The sequence below is a fragment of the Crinia signifera genome, chromosome 4 (assembly GCF_055691185.1).
Source record: "Crinia signifera chromosome 4, ASM5569118v1, whole genome shotgun sequence".
NCBI lineage: Eukaryota > Metazoa > Chordata > Amphibia > Anura > Myobatrachidae > Crinia > Crinia signifera.
Window position 1 is genome coordinate 118,638,825 of NC_139220.1, and position 16,663 is coordinate 118,655,487.

At 39.4% G+C, this 16,663-nt stretch overlaps 1 protein-coding gene across 2 annotated transcripts in view; it reads right to left on the bottom strand.

Moving 5' to 3' along the window:
* Positions 1-16,663, bottom strand: part of MON2 (MON2 regulator of endosome-to-Golgi trafficking) — a 96,158-nt gene that overhangs the window by 39,046 nt on the left and 40,449 nt on the right. Inside the window, exons 19-30 of one of the 2 annotated variants that reach the window (XM_083182309.1) lie at positions 16,016-16,106; positions 13,308-13,409; positions 10,479-10,589; positions 10,222-10,397; positions 9,982-10,144; positions 8,504-8,797; positions 6,931-7,129; positions 5,692-6,320; positions 4,396-4,539; positions 3,710-3,727; positions 3,302-3,430; positions 1,183-1,373 (exon numbers count right to left, since the gene is read on the bottom strand). In XM_083182309.1, the coding sequence (XP_083038435.1) occupies positions 1,183-1,373; positions 3,302-3,430; positions 3,710-3,727; positions 4,396-4,539; positions 5,692-6,320; positions 6,931-7,129; positions 8,504-8,797; positions 9,982-10,144; positions 10,222-10,397; positions 10,479-10,589; positions 13,308-13,409; positions 16,016-16,106 (2,247 nt within the window). The remainder of the gene's footprint in view (positions 1-1,182; positions 1,374-3,301; positions 3,431-3,709; positions 3,728-4,395; positions 4,540-5,691; positions 6,321-6,930; positions 7,130-8,503; positions 8,798-9,981; positions 10,145-10,221; positions 10,398-10,478; positions 10,590-13,307; positions 13,410-16,015; positions 16,107-16,663) is intronic. The other variant, XM_083182310.1, reaches the window with a different exon arrangement.

The following is a 16,663-nucleotide window of genomic DNA, read 5'->3' on the forward strand; positions in this document are numbered from 1 at the left end:
TGTAAAAATAAAATCCAGATTGATGGGGGAGATTCTGGTTGGTTTGCAAAAACTCCTTCTTAATGGACAAAGCCATGTTGCACTGCTGGTAGGTCTGATGTAACGTGAGAGTTAAGGCCCATACACACTGGGCGACTTTGAGCTGAAAGTCGCTCAAAACAGCATGTTTGAGTGGCTTCCAACTCAAAGCCGCCCAGTGTGCATGACCCGGCGATGAGCGGTGAGTGCTGCTGCACGCTCCCGCATCATCGCCAGGAAAGCTACTCATCTGCTGGTTATACCAGCAGATGAGCGGCTTTGAGGAAGGCTTTGCATAGCATTGCGCTATGCAAAGCCCCCCCTTAATCCATTGGCACCGGGCAGGGGGAAAGCCGTTCAGTGTGTATGCACCCCCAGCGATGATAACGATCATCGCTGTTTATACACGCTGGGCATAGTTGCCCAGTGTGTATGGACCTTTAGATGTGGGTGAGTTATTTTGTTTCTGTGCAGAGTAAATACTGGCTGCTTTATTTTTGCACTGCAATTAAAATTTGAGTGTGAACACACCCCAACTAAATGTAACTCTCTCTTACATCAGCCCCACCTGCAGTGCACATGGTTTTGTCCATTAAAGAAGGAGCCCCTTAATCCATTTGAGACTCATGTTACTTAACATGGATTTCTATTTAAATAGCAAAAATTTGCAGTCACTCCAGCCTTACCGATTCAGCCCCTAGGGTACTATAAGCAGAAACTTTCAAATATATCCATTTAAAACAACAGAGTGTGTAATATTGGAATAACCTAAAATCCTGATATTATTCAGGTAGCTAAACATAAGACCGGCAATGTTTGCAAACTACACTAATTTCTACAACGGTCTCTGCGATTGGGCAATATAAGCTGCTGTGCACTTATCCCCAATGTGCAATATGTGGCTCTCTAGTGCAGGGCTATTAAACATGAGACCCTCTTGCTGTGGAAGTACAAATCCCAGCATGCCTTGCAATATATTTGTTATTAGGGCATGTTAAAAATTGCGGAAGGGCATGCTGGGATGTGTAGTTCCACAGTAGCTGGAGGGCTGCATGTTGAATACTCCTGCATTTATACACACTTATACACAAAACTTAATCGGGGCTCCATTAACTCTTTACAAAGCATTGTACAGTATGATGCTTTTATTAATACAGTACATACCTTTTTGTAAATAAAAAGTCTTCAAATGTATTGGCAAGTTCTGGCCACATGCTATCAAATTTCCCAGAAGAAGCATGTTGGCGTGCAACGGGTAAGCCAACTGAGAGCACTTTTAGTATGGAGGATACTGCCAGCTTCCATGTGCTTTCTGAAGGACAAGCATACTTCAGACTCAATGGCACCCTTAAGGTCTAGGGAAAGAAGGAAAGGATACACAATATAACACACTCGCTTTTATACAGGTGGTAGTGTTGGGGCAATGGCTGTGATTCTGACACTGAACTATGATGCTACTGGGATTTCTATAATATGGTCCTAATGTGTGTATGTGCTCTGTATGTATACACCTGTTTCAGAGCAAATCCGACTATAAACCCCTGTGTGGGAATAATTTCATTATACTGTATCTACTGTACAAGGGCAGCATTTTAAAGCAACAAGATCTTGTAAGTTGTCTTTACTGACATCTAGTGGCAAAAAATGGCAACAGTTTTAAGAAGTGCTATGTAATATTGAAAGCATTTTTTCTATAAAGATATATTGACTTCAGTGCCTATAATTCAACAGTGTGAAGAGCCAGGCAGTAGAGACAAGACTCTCTATGGTAGGATGGGCATGATCATACAAGTTGCTACACACACACTGTACTACAGTATATACAGTGGCAATTAGAAACTACACATACAATAAATGGATATAGATAGAATAAAGATTACATTTGAAAAGTAATGCAACAGCACAATCGATGTTAAAAAAAAGTGTTTTTTACTTAAAAATCCATCAATGCAAGATTTAGCGCATACAATTAGCTAGGATCAAGCAAGGAGCACAGTTTTCACATCCACGGATAGGATTTGACTTAATGTTTGAAATAATTTCAATGGTCTCCTAGTCTACAACAATGTACAGTGTTCTTTCTACCACACAGTGATACGCAGGACAATCTCAATGCTGCTGTACTCTCAAACTTATGGTATAAATGGATCCAAAAAAAAAAAAACAGAAATTGAATATGAGCCAAAAAGTCAACATATTACTGGAAATAACACAGGTGTTATTTATTTTCCACTAAAGTATTTTTTTTTTTAATGCATATCAAGTCCACCAAGGAGAGTGACTCTAAGGGGGGTATTCAATCTAGGATCACGGCTGTAGATCCCTGCCGACAGCCGTGATCCTGGCCCGTTTGCGGTCAGCCCGACAGCTGAACGACAGGTGGGATTCAATGTCCCGCCTTCCGATCGGCGCAAAGGGGGCGTGGCCGCGAAAACAGCCGTGGATTGTCGATCTGCGGCCGGGATCGCGACAATCCACGGCCGTTATCGGTAGAACGGGCCCGCCAGCTTCTGAAGTCGGGCCTGTTCTGCCGTGATCCCGCTTCAATGCTGTCGCTAAAGACAGCATTGAATAGGGAGCCGCCGATATTTCCCACGTCGGAAATAGCGGCAACACATTGAATACCCCCCTAAGTGTGTACACTATGATAAATAACATGCCCTCACCCCTTCTCTAAAGGAGTATGAAGTGTTGGGAGGGTTTACATACTGGAGGAATGCTGGGTGAGGGTCATGATGGCCGGTAAGATCTGCTTGTTTAATGTTTTAACATGCATGGTGTATGTAAAGTGTGACTGTGTAGGATTTTGTGCAGCCAAGCCCATTGTTTGGTCGTGGATTTCTTAAATCAGGCACAGCTGAATGAATCTACTTTGTAGATCAGTAATTAACCCTCTCCTGTTTCCACAGACCGAAATCGCCAAAACATGACATGTTACTATTGGTACTTGTAGTTAGTGGTTGAGAACCCTTGGCTTAAAGGAATGATGAGGTATCACTGGGGTTAGGGTAATCCAATTTTATTTATTATTCTGGTTTAATAGACAAATAGAATTAAAAAAATCTATCAAGTACAATACAGCTACTAATTGGATAGATGCAATACTGTTTACATTATTTTGTCAAAATTGCAACAAAATGATCTATATTTAAGCAGTTATTTGACGTAACATGAAAGCTCGAGCTGCTATTTAGCTACATTGTATGTGTCCATTTTAACTATGAAAAACTACAATATATATATATCCACATTCACCTTTTTGGTAGGTGCCAAGAATAAATACCTTGATAATATTTTGGAGAACTTTCTCATTCACAACAGCTTTATGGCAAGCTGTTTTCTGGTACATGTCCACGACGACTTCCAAGGATTTCTCTGCAAAAGGTACATAATTTAAGGCGACCCACTCTGCCTGAAACACATAAAACAAAGGAACACGGGGATTGAAGTCAGCATTCACAGAATGGCATTTGCAGTTGTGCAAATTACTGTACATACAGTTTCATGCACGGAGTTGCTGTACAAGAGGCCCGCATACAAAGACAGCAGAATGAAGCACTTTGCATGCTTGAAGAAAGAAAAAATGTCTATACAAGGAAACACTATTGTCAGTTTTCCAGTGTACAGAAGAAGTGTTGTTGTTTTATTATTATTTTCAGTACAGGGCAATTTTTAAGGAAACATAACTCACCGGTGCAAAAAGTTGGATCTATTGTGATTCCATTTTGTTGCAGAACAAACAGAATGAGAGAAGTTAATTAAGATACATTCACAAAAATACACGTTCATTTTAGCTTCGAGCATGATCTAAAAAGGCATTTTTTTATTGATCCAGTTTTATTGATTTAGAAAATAAATTTGATTCATTGATTCAAGTGAAATTAACATGAATTATGTGGATTTCCATAATCCAGGTGCGTTGACTGATCATGTGCATAGGTGAGGCTTCCTATGCAAAATGTGGTTATTTGTATTTGTAGGAGATAATTTGTATTATGCAGCTGACACCACCAACACTTAAAAAGGTACCAATTTTCACTGCAAATTTACCACCACAAAATTAAAAAAAAAATTGGTTTAGAAATCAGAAATTACCAAAAAGTGGCCATCATGGAGAATTCAAGTGTTAGGAAAACGTGAAAGTATAGAATACTAAAGAAAATTCTTTAGAGAGGCACAAAAGTGAACATGGTAACATAAATAATAGTAAGCAAAGATCACACCCAGCTCAACACCCTTGACATAATACCAGAAATACCTTTAGAAATACTTAGGAAAAGAGGAAACCACTGTCACCTATGATTAACACAGCATTTTCCAACAGGGAAAGTGGTTATCAAATGGAGAAAAAAACATAGGCAGTGTACCAATACATACCTGATTGTATTTGGCATTAGCAATGTGCTTGGTTTCTAGTTTTCCATATTGGGGAGGCTTACAAGAGAATTGTACAAAAGCAGACAGCTGGTCAAAGATTGCAGGGTACATTATCTGCATATTTTCTGGTCCTACACAGATGGCCTAGAATGGAAAGGAGACACATATAAAACTAAACTAACATCATGATGTTGAAAGAGCGCTCTCTCAGCCAATCAAAAGGCCCCCCTTTTGAAACGTTTTATTAAATTATGCCGGCCGCCGCTGACTACCGCCACACGCCAGCCCTCCTGCCGCCTGTTCCGCTACAGACGCCCACCGCCAGCGCTCCTGATGCCGATCGCATTAGGTTAAAAACCACATGCGATCACTCAAGCAATTCAATAAATATTATGTGCAGCACATAATATCTATCGATGCTACATTCGACCAGCGGGCGCGCGCATCGCTTAAGGCGACACATTCGATGTGCACCACAGATGCGGTCAAAATCAAAGGATTGTATGGGCACCATGAGACAACTTCATGGCTCAATGGATAATACAGACTTAACCCTTTGAGTGCCAAGAGAGTTTGTCAAAATAGGTCTAAAAAAATTGGCAAGCAAACTATTTTATTTTTTATTTATCATCATAATGACGTGTAATGTTTACCTTATAGGAAATATAATCTTTTTTTTTTCATTTTCTTGTTTACACATTTTTTAATTAGAATTTATAAAACAAATGTGAGTAGCACTGGCATTTTCTGGCATTTTGCACATCTCACAGAGATGTTGGCACTCAAAGTGTTTAGGTGCGAACACACTGGGCGTTTTTGCCCATGAAGGATGGGATGACAATCACGGACTGATAAATCATGCACATTGAGCGATTTTCACAGGGTGTGAACCACTTTCCATAGTAGAAGACTATAGAAAGCGGTTCATTTGGCCTGTAATACAGGTTGACAGCAGGCAATGATGCAGAAGTGCGTATCGGCGCTTATCGCCCGCCCATACGCATTAGATGATTTTGAGGTCAAAGTAGCTCAAAACAGAAAAAGTGAGCTACATTGAGCACAAAATCACCTAGTGTGTATGGGCCCTTACACTCTCAAAATACATTACAACATATAATCAATTATGGCATTATAATAAAATATTTAAATGTTTCTGCTTTTATTATTAATAAAACAAGCAAGCACATGACAATTAGCTTCGTTATTTAGCACTGAACCATTTAACGTGTATATAGTGCAATGTTATTTATTAATGGAAACGCCAAACAATGACATGCAGATAAGCCCAACAGTCACCTTTTGAAGGACATCCAAGGCTGTAAGCACAGACTCCTGTAGGCTTGTCAACACTGCTTCAGTGTAAGAGGGAAGGATGAAAGGCGAGGCATCTGAGCTTATAGGCACTGACACAGCCCCGTGTAATATAACCCCTAGTTTTTCCAGATCATCCATGTTAAAAGCCGTTTTGATGTGCTGATAAAGAGCTGGGAAAATCTGAACTAAAGCTGTAAGGAAGGGCTGACTTGGTATAAATGTCAGTTTGTCACTTGTAGCTGGTGGCTTAGTACTTTCTGAACCAATCCTATACCAGGTGTTCCAGGCTGCCCACCAAAGTGCTGAGTCTTCTATCTCATCCATAGCTATGGGCTGCTCAGAGCTATTATATCTACCAAGTCTTTCTCCTATGGAATCCGCTCTTGCCAGAGGTCTCCCTGGCCCAGTAGCCATGACTGACCCAATTAGAGCAGGGCCAGTTACTGAAATACCAGGCAGCGACTCTGGCTTGTCAATTTCTCTAGTTGGGCTAACGATTTGCAAAATTTCCTGGAAGCTTTTGAGGGCAGCTAAGGAGACTTCATTATTTTTACTGAGAGCTGCTGATTGGATGTGATCAAGTAGAACATCCCAGGCCTTTGAAAAGTCACCTGAATCAAGAAAAAAGATCAATTATAAATGTAGAATTAAACATGGGTTTAATAAGGAATTTAATAATTTAAAGATCACACAATAGTAAATAAAACCTTAAATCCAAATGAATGCAGGGGCTTTCTATGCAGAGTTTGATCTGAGCTTTATATGCTCTCCATGAGGAGTGACATGGACATTGTGGGGGGTATTCAATCCGGGGTCCCGACAGCCGTGACCCTGGCCTGTTTTTGTTTTGCTCGCCCACCTGCCGATCGGTAGACGGTAAACAGATGTGGATTGTCGAGATTCGTCTGTGATTGCGACATTGACGCAATCACGTCCATTAATCGGCAAAACATGGCTGACAGCTATTAAAGTCGGGCACGTTCTGTCGATCTGCCTCTTCAAAGCTGTCGGGAAAAGCATTGAATAGGCGCCCGCCGCTATTTCTCCTGTTGAAAATAGGGGTGGGGATTGAATACCGACCTGTATCTGAATCATAGGACCATAGCCCTAGGGGCGGTGGACTGCACTAGAGCTTCTCAATTTAAGCTAACCAAAAATGATAGCAGTTTGAGTATATTTTCACACATCTAAAATAAATATCTAGTTCTAAAACAAATTTACCCAATGGCTGCAACAGGTACCGCCTTGTGTTAAATATTCGGGCCACTCCAGCTAGAGTTAATACCCAGGTCTCAGCCCATTGTTTCTCTGCAGTGTCCCTGGAGTGATGAATGAGGATGTTACCACCTCCTGATTCAATCTTCTCCTTGTCAGCTGTTGTAGAAGACTCTCGTACTTGGTCTAAAAGGTGGAACAGGACCTAGAACAGTTGAGGGGAAACAAAAATCATTCTGGAGTGTTTTCTTGGCCTTTTCTCATTTTAGTGAATATCAGTTGCGCACTAAGAATGGACTAAATATTATGAAGAACCATTCATGAAATCCTCTATTTCATATAGGAAAATAGATAGTAATTCGATTTTAGACCATCAATAGAATAATCAAAAGGATTATTGCTTCCTTTTTTGGAGACAAGTTTTTAGAAGACATAATAAGCAGATGATAACTTATTACAGACCACTTTAAATAGCAAAATCAAAGATTATACTTAGAGGTAATATTATCAAAATAAAAATCAATTGTTTTGTATGAGTAAGACCAACACAGCTGAACAGTGTATGGAATACATTTTGATGAACCATACCTTATTTTGTATCAATCCACTTATTAGGGCAAAGAAATGCAGCGTTGCAGGGAAGGCTGCACAACAATGACTATTTGGACTATACAGTACATGTGAACGTGCTAGTTTCATAGAGTAAGGACCGCATGTACCCTACAATGCCACTGTATTTAGTTTACTTATGAATGATATGATTACCAATGGAGGTGCTAACCCACGGGTCATTCAGACAAAAAAAAAAAAGGGTAATTCATCATCATCAACATATTAGCAATATAAAATGCTGGACCACTCAATACTTTGTAACAGACATTATACTGGTGAGTTACACTGCTCAGTGACACTTATTTACTGTATGCCGACTCTATAAAGTAACATGATGCAAAAAGTATTATCTACACTAGGAACATCAACATGTGACCCTCCAGCTGATATTGAACTACAAGTCACAGCATGCCCTGGCATAGTTTTGCTAGTAGAGCCTGCTAAAACTGTGGAAGGGTATTGCTGGGATGTAAAGTTCCAGAAAATATATGCACTGCAACTTAAGATGGCCATACACCTAAAGATTTATTGTTCAATCTGGTTGGTTCGAACAAAAATCTGGTGCAAATGGCTAGCGACAATTTTCTCCAAAACACTGAAGACAGACAATAATGGTCAATCAGACAAATTGGTTAAATCCGATCGATTTCATCAATTTGTCCGAAGGACCATTTTTGTCAGTTTTCTGGCATTTCGGAGCAAATGGTCAATTGTCATTTGCTCCCATTCATTACCAGATTTTTGTTCCAATTACCAGATTGGACAATAAATATTTAGGTGTATGGACAGCTTTAGGCCATGATTTCTGCTATGCACATGTGTCAGTAATTTGACAGCCCCAGTATCACAATTAGTTTGTTTAAATAAAAGAAAAAAATGCATTCCCCAGAATCTACTCTTTGTATTGCAGTTCTGATTGAGGTATGCATACATAAACACTCCCAAGCCTATACTCTGTTCTACATACCTTCCAAATGACCGTGTGCCACGTTGGATTTTGCAGTAATGTTCCATGCGCACCTATTGTAGAGAACAAGGTCTGGCCAGCGCTTTTCCTGACAGCTGGGCGTGTGTCAACACACAGCTCTCCCAATTTGGCATAGAGGCAGAGCCACAGGCAATCAAATGGAGGTGCCGGGTGGAAAGGCCGGTTTAAGGTGACGCCTTTCTCTTTTGCCTGCTTCTGAAGCAGATTTTCCTCCCTGTTCAGTTCTTTTTCTATATTTTCTCCTCTTTGGAAGAAGTAGTCCGAAATATTCCACTACAGAACATGGAAAGGTTAAAAAAGCAGAATAAATCTCCTATACATACACTTAAAATATTTATATACCAAAAACCACCTCTCCATCTGTACATGTATATGTTGTGTAGAGCTTCAAATATATATATATTTTTTTAACAAATATTATGAATGTTATAAATAAATAAATGGCATTTGGTATTATAATACTACTACTACTAATAATAACAAATAATAATAATAATTTAAAAAAATAATATTATCAGACACAAAGTTAAATAAAACAGATTTTCAGACATTCTACAGGTTTGTGGTTTTCCCTTTAATATTACAACAACTGTTCAAATTGAACTAAATGAAAATAACTAAAAATAGGTAATAATAATTAGAGGCTGCCCTTCTATAAAGGAGGTGGGCTTGTCCCAACTATGGTACTAATTTGGGATTATACTTTACATGCCTCAGTCACACAAATATATTCCCAAATAAGCAGTTCTCAGAGCTGCAATATCACATTAGGTCCAAATACTTATCCCGGGTACTAAGTGATATTGCATAAACATGGGACAAACCATGTTGCAATGCAAGGGGTGCAAATATTTATTTATTTATTTGGCATGCATGAAGGGTAAAAATAGTGGCTGCTTTTGCAAGTAGCCTACAAATGATGGACAGCTTTATTTGCACACAGGAATTTAGACTGAGCTTGTACATCTAAATTTCTCTACACATTTTAAATCTGCCCCACCTGCAGTGCAACATGGTTTTGCCAAGGTGCAAAGTGACTTGATTATTTTACTTTACTCCAACTCAGAATCGACCTCATGATGGGCCTGGTTCAGACAGGTTGCTTGTTTGATGTGTCACAAATGAGCAATTATCTGTAGTCTGTGCATGCACAATGGCTGCAGTGTGCATGAGCCAAGTTGCCTTTGCAACTTTTAGAAAGGAACAGTCGTAGAGTAATTTACAGGAAGTGACTGTTTGAGGGAGGTAATGGGGTGTCTGCAAATATGAAGGCATGTCATGACCGTTTTCCATGGCATGTCTCAGCGTGCACATAAAACATGGAACACGGAAAAGGAACGCTACTGCCTCTGTATCCGACCTTACGTGCAGTTGTCTGTCAGTATGGTCAAAAACTATTAACTCTGTAAATTAGATATGCGATTTTAAGGTGAGCATTGGAGACAGAACAAACTCACCAGCAAACCAATTGATGTTAAACTAATATTCAGCTCTTGATTCTGAAGTCCAAAACTCCCAGCCACATCTACTACAATCTGCAGGCAAGTGCAAGGCATTGTGGGAAGAAAGTCTGTCACGACCAACTGAAGGCACTGGAATGCGGTCCGTATCAGGGACTCTCTGAAAGATAATGTTACATACTGTATAAGTGTGATCCAAAATGTTTCAGGTATGTAGTCATTATTCTTTATAATCACCCCTGATCATTTCTTATTGCTCCTATAACTCCTAGAACCAGTGGCCAGCCGGGTCCTAGACTGTCTCCTTGGTTCTGCAAGATCTGTAGCACGCACTCCAGCTGCTTAAGCCGAATATCATGGTGATTTATAGTTGATAGCTCCTTCAAGGGGTTTAACAGAAGTAACTGCAGCCTCTGGGGAGAGACCATAATAAATCAGTACTGAATAATATGCCCTGCTAAATGTATACATAGTCACAGAATGTGGTTAGATACCTGGTTTTGAGAAAGCTCAGGCTCATGTTTAAAAGCCAGTCCTGATTTTATTAAGGATGTTAATGCTTCTGCTCCCCATTCTCTCATTCTCAGGTTTGGATGCTGGCAAACCTGTGCCAAATAATAAAACAGTACATCTAAAAAAAAAATTATCAACTGGATGTCAAATGCTCTAAAGCAAAATTACTCATATAAATTACAATAGGTACCACAGTTATATATGCTGAAGGACAGTTACTCTGCGCTGCCTCGGTCCTTGTGTTAAAACATGCCGGTCACTAGGACCCAGAGTCAGCAGGGAGGAGCGAACTCCAACCTGATGTGCAGGCTGCAGCCATCTTGACTGTATAACTGCTGCTTACACATGCCAATGTGTACCCAGTGCAACATTGCCACCGACACAAAGATGGAACCCAGATACCTGATATTACTCAATGATTGATAGAACTGCTGTTAATCTGTGAATTACCATTACATTACCCTGTATTTGCTGTCTACCAATAAACCCAACATCCTGGTTAAGGACTATGTTCACTTATTGTGACCACCATATCCCAATATGCTATAGATCAGGCATGTCCAACGTTGGCAATCCAGATGTTGTGAAACTACAAATCCCAGCATGCTTTGCCACAGTTTTGCTATTAGAGAATGCTAAAACTATTGCAAAGCATGCTGAGATGTGTAGTTCCACAACATCTGGAGGCCCAACGTTGGACATGCCTGCTATAGATCAAGAGTTAATAGGGGCTAGTATTAATAAAATCCTGCTATGGGACTTGACACCCGTGAAATTCCCAGGAATAGCCCTGCAAAAAACCTGTGTGCAATTACAGGGGCATTACACCTGGGAATTTCACTTACACCCATTCACACTGAGACACGACATGGGAAATTACTTCTTGCCCTGGCAAAAACCTGCTTGCTGAAACTGAAATCTATATAATAGTTAACATTACAATTAATTCATCCCCCTCAGCAGTACTGTGTGAACCAAGAGCCCCAATTCAACATTTCACGGTAGCCCTGTTCCAACATAAATGCCATGTGCACCCAGGTACAGACACCAGCCAAGAGGTACAGCAGCAGCTGCACACACCACAGAATGCAGGGAACTCCCCATACCTGAGATTGTGTACTGGGAGTTGTGCTGCTAATTGTTACCTGTGCTCTGTTTCAGTTTTGCAGTTACTATTGGTGCACAGTGAATACAGTCTGGTGGGCAGGCAGCCTCAGTGGGAGGGACAATAATGGCAGTTAAGAGAAACCCAAAGTCAAATCTGTAAAACTCCTTCCCCCAACAGGGTGGCATGGTAAACCCATGCTGCCATAGGAAGAGCTTACAAACTAACCCAGACTCTATGGTCAATCTGGAATTGATTGGACAGGGCAGGAAATACAGATGATTTGTAGCCAGAATGATAGAACAGATTTGTATGTCAGTAATTTGATGTCTTAATAGTACTTGAGGCTGATGTAGATAAGAAAGAACTCTGAAATGCCCGATACTTACATTATAATTATATATATATATATGTATTAATATTAAATACATGCATCCTAGAAAAAAAACACTTTCAGCCAAATATAAAAGCCTCCCAAGTTCAGCGGCCAAGCGTGATGCCGGCCGAACTGGCACATTCTCTTTAAAAGGGGCGATCATTTACAAACTGTGGCTCTGCCTTGTAAAATGAATTCCCCTTTAAGAAAAACATCCAATTTCTTCCTGTACCGATGACGGACTCGGAGGCTATTACATTTGACCCCTTGACCCATAAATGCCTCAAGAGCATGCTCATTGGCTACAACATGTCTATTTCAAATATTAGTTGGTCAGCCTTGGAAACAAAGAAAGAAGTGTCAAAGATAGTGCACATAAGATGCATGCCATGCAAACGTACCTTCTGATCAGGACAAGAGCAAGCAGAAGAGAAATACAGAACAGCCCATGAAACAAATAACAAGAAACAACATGAATGAACTGTGCATAATGCTAAGCAGTAGGGAACTCCTGAATAATGTTCTATCACACTAGCAATAATTCAATTAGGCCATAACGCTGCACAAACATATAAAATTAAAAAAAGATTGGTTTCCTGCTGATGTTAATAACTTCCTAAAGGACTGGGAATAACATGAAAGCCATTGGCCATGTGAACGAACCTGGAGAATATGACCATGGTCATATACTCCGTTAAAGTAACTATCAAGATCACACAAATACTGTACACCGAACACCACTGTTTCATTATGCAAGTACTGAAGATAACTTTAAGCAGCATATATCCAATTTGGACAAAACATGCACCCGCAAATAATTCTTAATAACAGCAAAGAAGTTGCATGATAAACATGATTAACATACATTGCATACAGGGATTTTTGGACAGCTGACAATTAGGATATCATTTTACTGTATATACTCTCAATTAAACTAAATAAACCAAAATTTGAATATTGAATAGAATATAGTATTTGAATATTTGAAAAAATAGTCAAATTTCCAAATTCAATTTTCAAATCATTCCAAATACAATTATTGTATAAACTCTGCAAATTTGTTTTTAATTTTATAATAAAAATTGTATTTGTTAAATTCCTTTAAATTTTAGAACAGAAGACCATGAATAATAAAAAGCAATTTGCATAGATTAGAGACAATACAAAGTCAATAACGGATTTCAAACTAATCTTTAGGTTCCTAGAGCTTCTACAGATCACATCAATCTGCTAAAAGTAACTAATAAATGACATAACCGCTGGTATAAGTAGCACGTCATTATATTTAATAAACAAACAGTATATTTACAGCTCTGCAGTTGACTTTACCTCTATTAAATGTCCAGTTAATGGTCTCCATAAAATTTCAATTCTGTGCATGTTTACCAATCCAGTCTCCAACAACTTAGCAACAGCAAAAAGAGATGGTTCCTGAATGATACAAAATGCGAGAGCAACAGTAAAAATTGGGTTATAAAAAACCAATGTGGACAGGATGTTGGTATGTGTTAATCATAAAGCCGCTTGTCCACAGAATGATGAAAGGACATTATTGCAAGCATAAACTTCAAACATTAAGTCATTCTACCGGCAGTCAAGATGCCGGCAGTCAGAATTCAGACCCTGGCATCCCGACTGCCTAAAATCCAGATAGAGAAGCTGAACTTAACTAACCTACCCTCGGCCTGGTATGCAGTCATTAGGTGAACGGTCAAAAGGTCAACCACTATTGGTTGACAGTCAAAAGGTCGACAAATGAAAAATGTCCGACATGGGCAGAAGGTCAACATGAGTTTTTCATGATTTTTTTTGTTTAAACCAACATTTCATTCATTACCATCTCAGTGGGCATAGTGGGACAATACAACCATGACGCAGCAGTACACTTATATGGTGTCCATATCGACCTCCCCCCCCCCCCCCCAAAAAAAAAAACTATGAAAAACTCATGTCGACCCTTTTCCATGTTAATCTTCTGACCATGTCAATGGCAATAGTGGTCGACCTAGACACCGTTTACCTAATGACCCATATGCACATCGCCTAATATCAGGTTACAAAAAACAAAAATTCCCAATAGAATACACATGTAATGTCAATATATAAAGTACTATTAATAAAAAGCACCACCATAAACAGTGTTCAGAATATCCATAAAATATACAGTAGGTTACCATTACTCAGAATTAGTACGTGAACTGCTGGACAAGATCATAAACCTCATGAAAGCTTCTGATCACTCACCACATGATAAAATGTTAAAAGCTTGTATGTGCTGAGAACAGAAACTTTGTTAAGAGCTTTGATACCAATCTGTTAATATGACAGAATATGACAACACAATGCAGGGCTTTGAACACGAGTAATAATTATATTAAGTCAGCCATTTCACTTCTCTATCTGATGCCAATATTCTCCAAGAAGTAAATTAATAAAGAAGAGTAAAGTTCTAATGGAATGAATAAAGTGACAGCTCAGTGATTTCAGAACAGAGTGCCATTATTACTTTTATCTAATTCTTTCAAACAAAGTGACTTATGGGCATAAAATATCTTTACTGACAGCAAGAGGGATTTTTGCCAAGTTCCTCTAGCTTATAGGAGAAGTTACAAAGAATGGACAGAGCTCAAGCTTAATTTTTGCCGTGTGTACCTAAACAATACACAGTTTATGATACTCATTTATACAAGTGAACAGTAATACTCAGAGAGAGAGAGAGAGAGAGAGAGAGAGAGAGAAAGAGAAAGAGAAAGAGAAAGAGAAAGAGAAAAAGAGAAAGAGAGAAAGAGAAAGAGAGAACATTTTTAACCTGTGGCAGTTTTACCTTATGGGGAGATGAAGTTATCCCTAATTATGGTTAAGAGTTTTTAAAGTTTTTTTTAAAATCCAGAATCATTTTATCTACCAGTTCACATGGGGCGATAGCCTACTATACCAGAAACAGCTTTGGCCAATAAAAACTGCTTAACGCAATTAATGACCCATAACCATTATTAGCGTCTGTTTTTATTGGCCTAAAACAGCCTCGTGATGAGGCGAAAACACACAGGGTATTGAAGAGAAGTCCCCACTCTCATGTGATAATAAAGGTCCCTTTAGCTGCTTGTTGGAGTTTAAGGCACGCAAAGCATAATCCCCAATAATATCGGTTATCGTGGTAAAGGATGCCAGCATCAAGGCTAATAGGATAGCATTGGCCACTGTTAATAGGATATACCCTACATTTTATTTCTTTTTAGCCTTTATATGTTGATTCTGTTGTTTGGTCATGTGACTGAAGAAGCACTTATAAAGATAATATTTTATTCTTATTCTCCACTTTCTGGTGCATTCAATTTGTCGATGTCACGGAAACTGGTTTGGGTTTGGTGCACTCCTTTTTTAATGTCAGGACAGATATTTAAGGTGAGCAGTGGCCTAACCAGCCAACCTGCACTTTTAGCAGATCTGAAGCCTATACTCCCAAAAAGAACCACCACTTAATCTGCTTGCTGGGCACAAGTGCAAACATATCACAAGGCTGATGTGCCGTGGGCTCTGTAAGGGACCGCCAGAGGGTGGATCTTTGACTCCCCAACTCCAGTATCCAACATGTTAATAATTTCAACCACTACCAATTCCTGCATTGCCCCGGTCAATATGTGCTACTAGAATACATCTGTAACCTGTGTGTAAAGCATGCAATGTAAATGGCTTGGTCCCGATGCATCAATTGACTGCATTAGTGGCTGATCTAATGCAACTTCTGACATAATTTACAGACTGGAATATTTGTGAGTACTCCCTGTGCATTTACATGTGCCAATGCTGGGGTTCCTCAAAGTGCAAAAAAAAGGACACTTTTAGGAGTGTTTAAAGATTGCAGACAACAGGTAAAGCATGGGCATTTACCTGTGAATAGAACCTATTATCATGGATGTGTAGTAAGAGTTAAGTCAAGAACATAAATAAATATGTAAAAAGATCCTTGTGTGGCATCCTGCACATAGAGCATGGAACATCTACACAGACAAGCTTGAATTGATGCTGGCACTTGCCTTGCTGTTCCCATATGCCATGTCCATAGCCTCCAGAGATAATGAGCAGAGTGCATTAATCAGATGGTGCAGAGACACGTCATCCAGATATCTGAAATATGACATACAATTTACAGGAACATCAGCGTTCATACTTTATGTTCGGACACAGTCATGCTAACATGTAAGTGGATTCGTACTGAGCTAGGATTTGGTTTAGTTTTTAAAGCCAAGTCACTGAATAAAAAACAGTAGGTAACAAACACCTACTCTAAATGGTGGACTTAACAGTGTGGCGCTTTTCTGTAGAGAGTAGGTGAAAAAGGAGGAAAACCTTCCTTATGTGTATTACAATGAATGGTTCCGTGGTTGATGTTCTACAGAAAGTGTATTAGGCATATGAGAAAAATAAAATAAGGCACCGTGTAGAACAATCCTGAGAATTCCCCGATGTAACGGGGAAAGTAACTGAACAGTGGGTGATGGGCTCTTTAGGGGCAAGGAAAGATCTCTCTCGTTCAGGAATTATTCTTATGTGTAAATTGCTTAAGAGCGAGTGTTGTGAATCCACGCCGATATAGATCCCCGCTCTTGGGAAGATCTGTTGGTGTCAATTAGGATATAACAAATTTTAAATGTAAAACATGATCAGTCCCTCTACTGTATTTA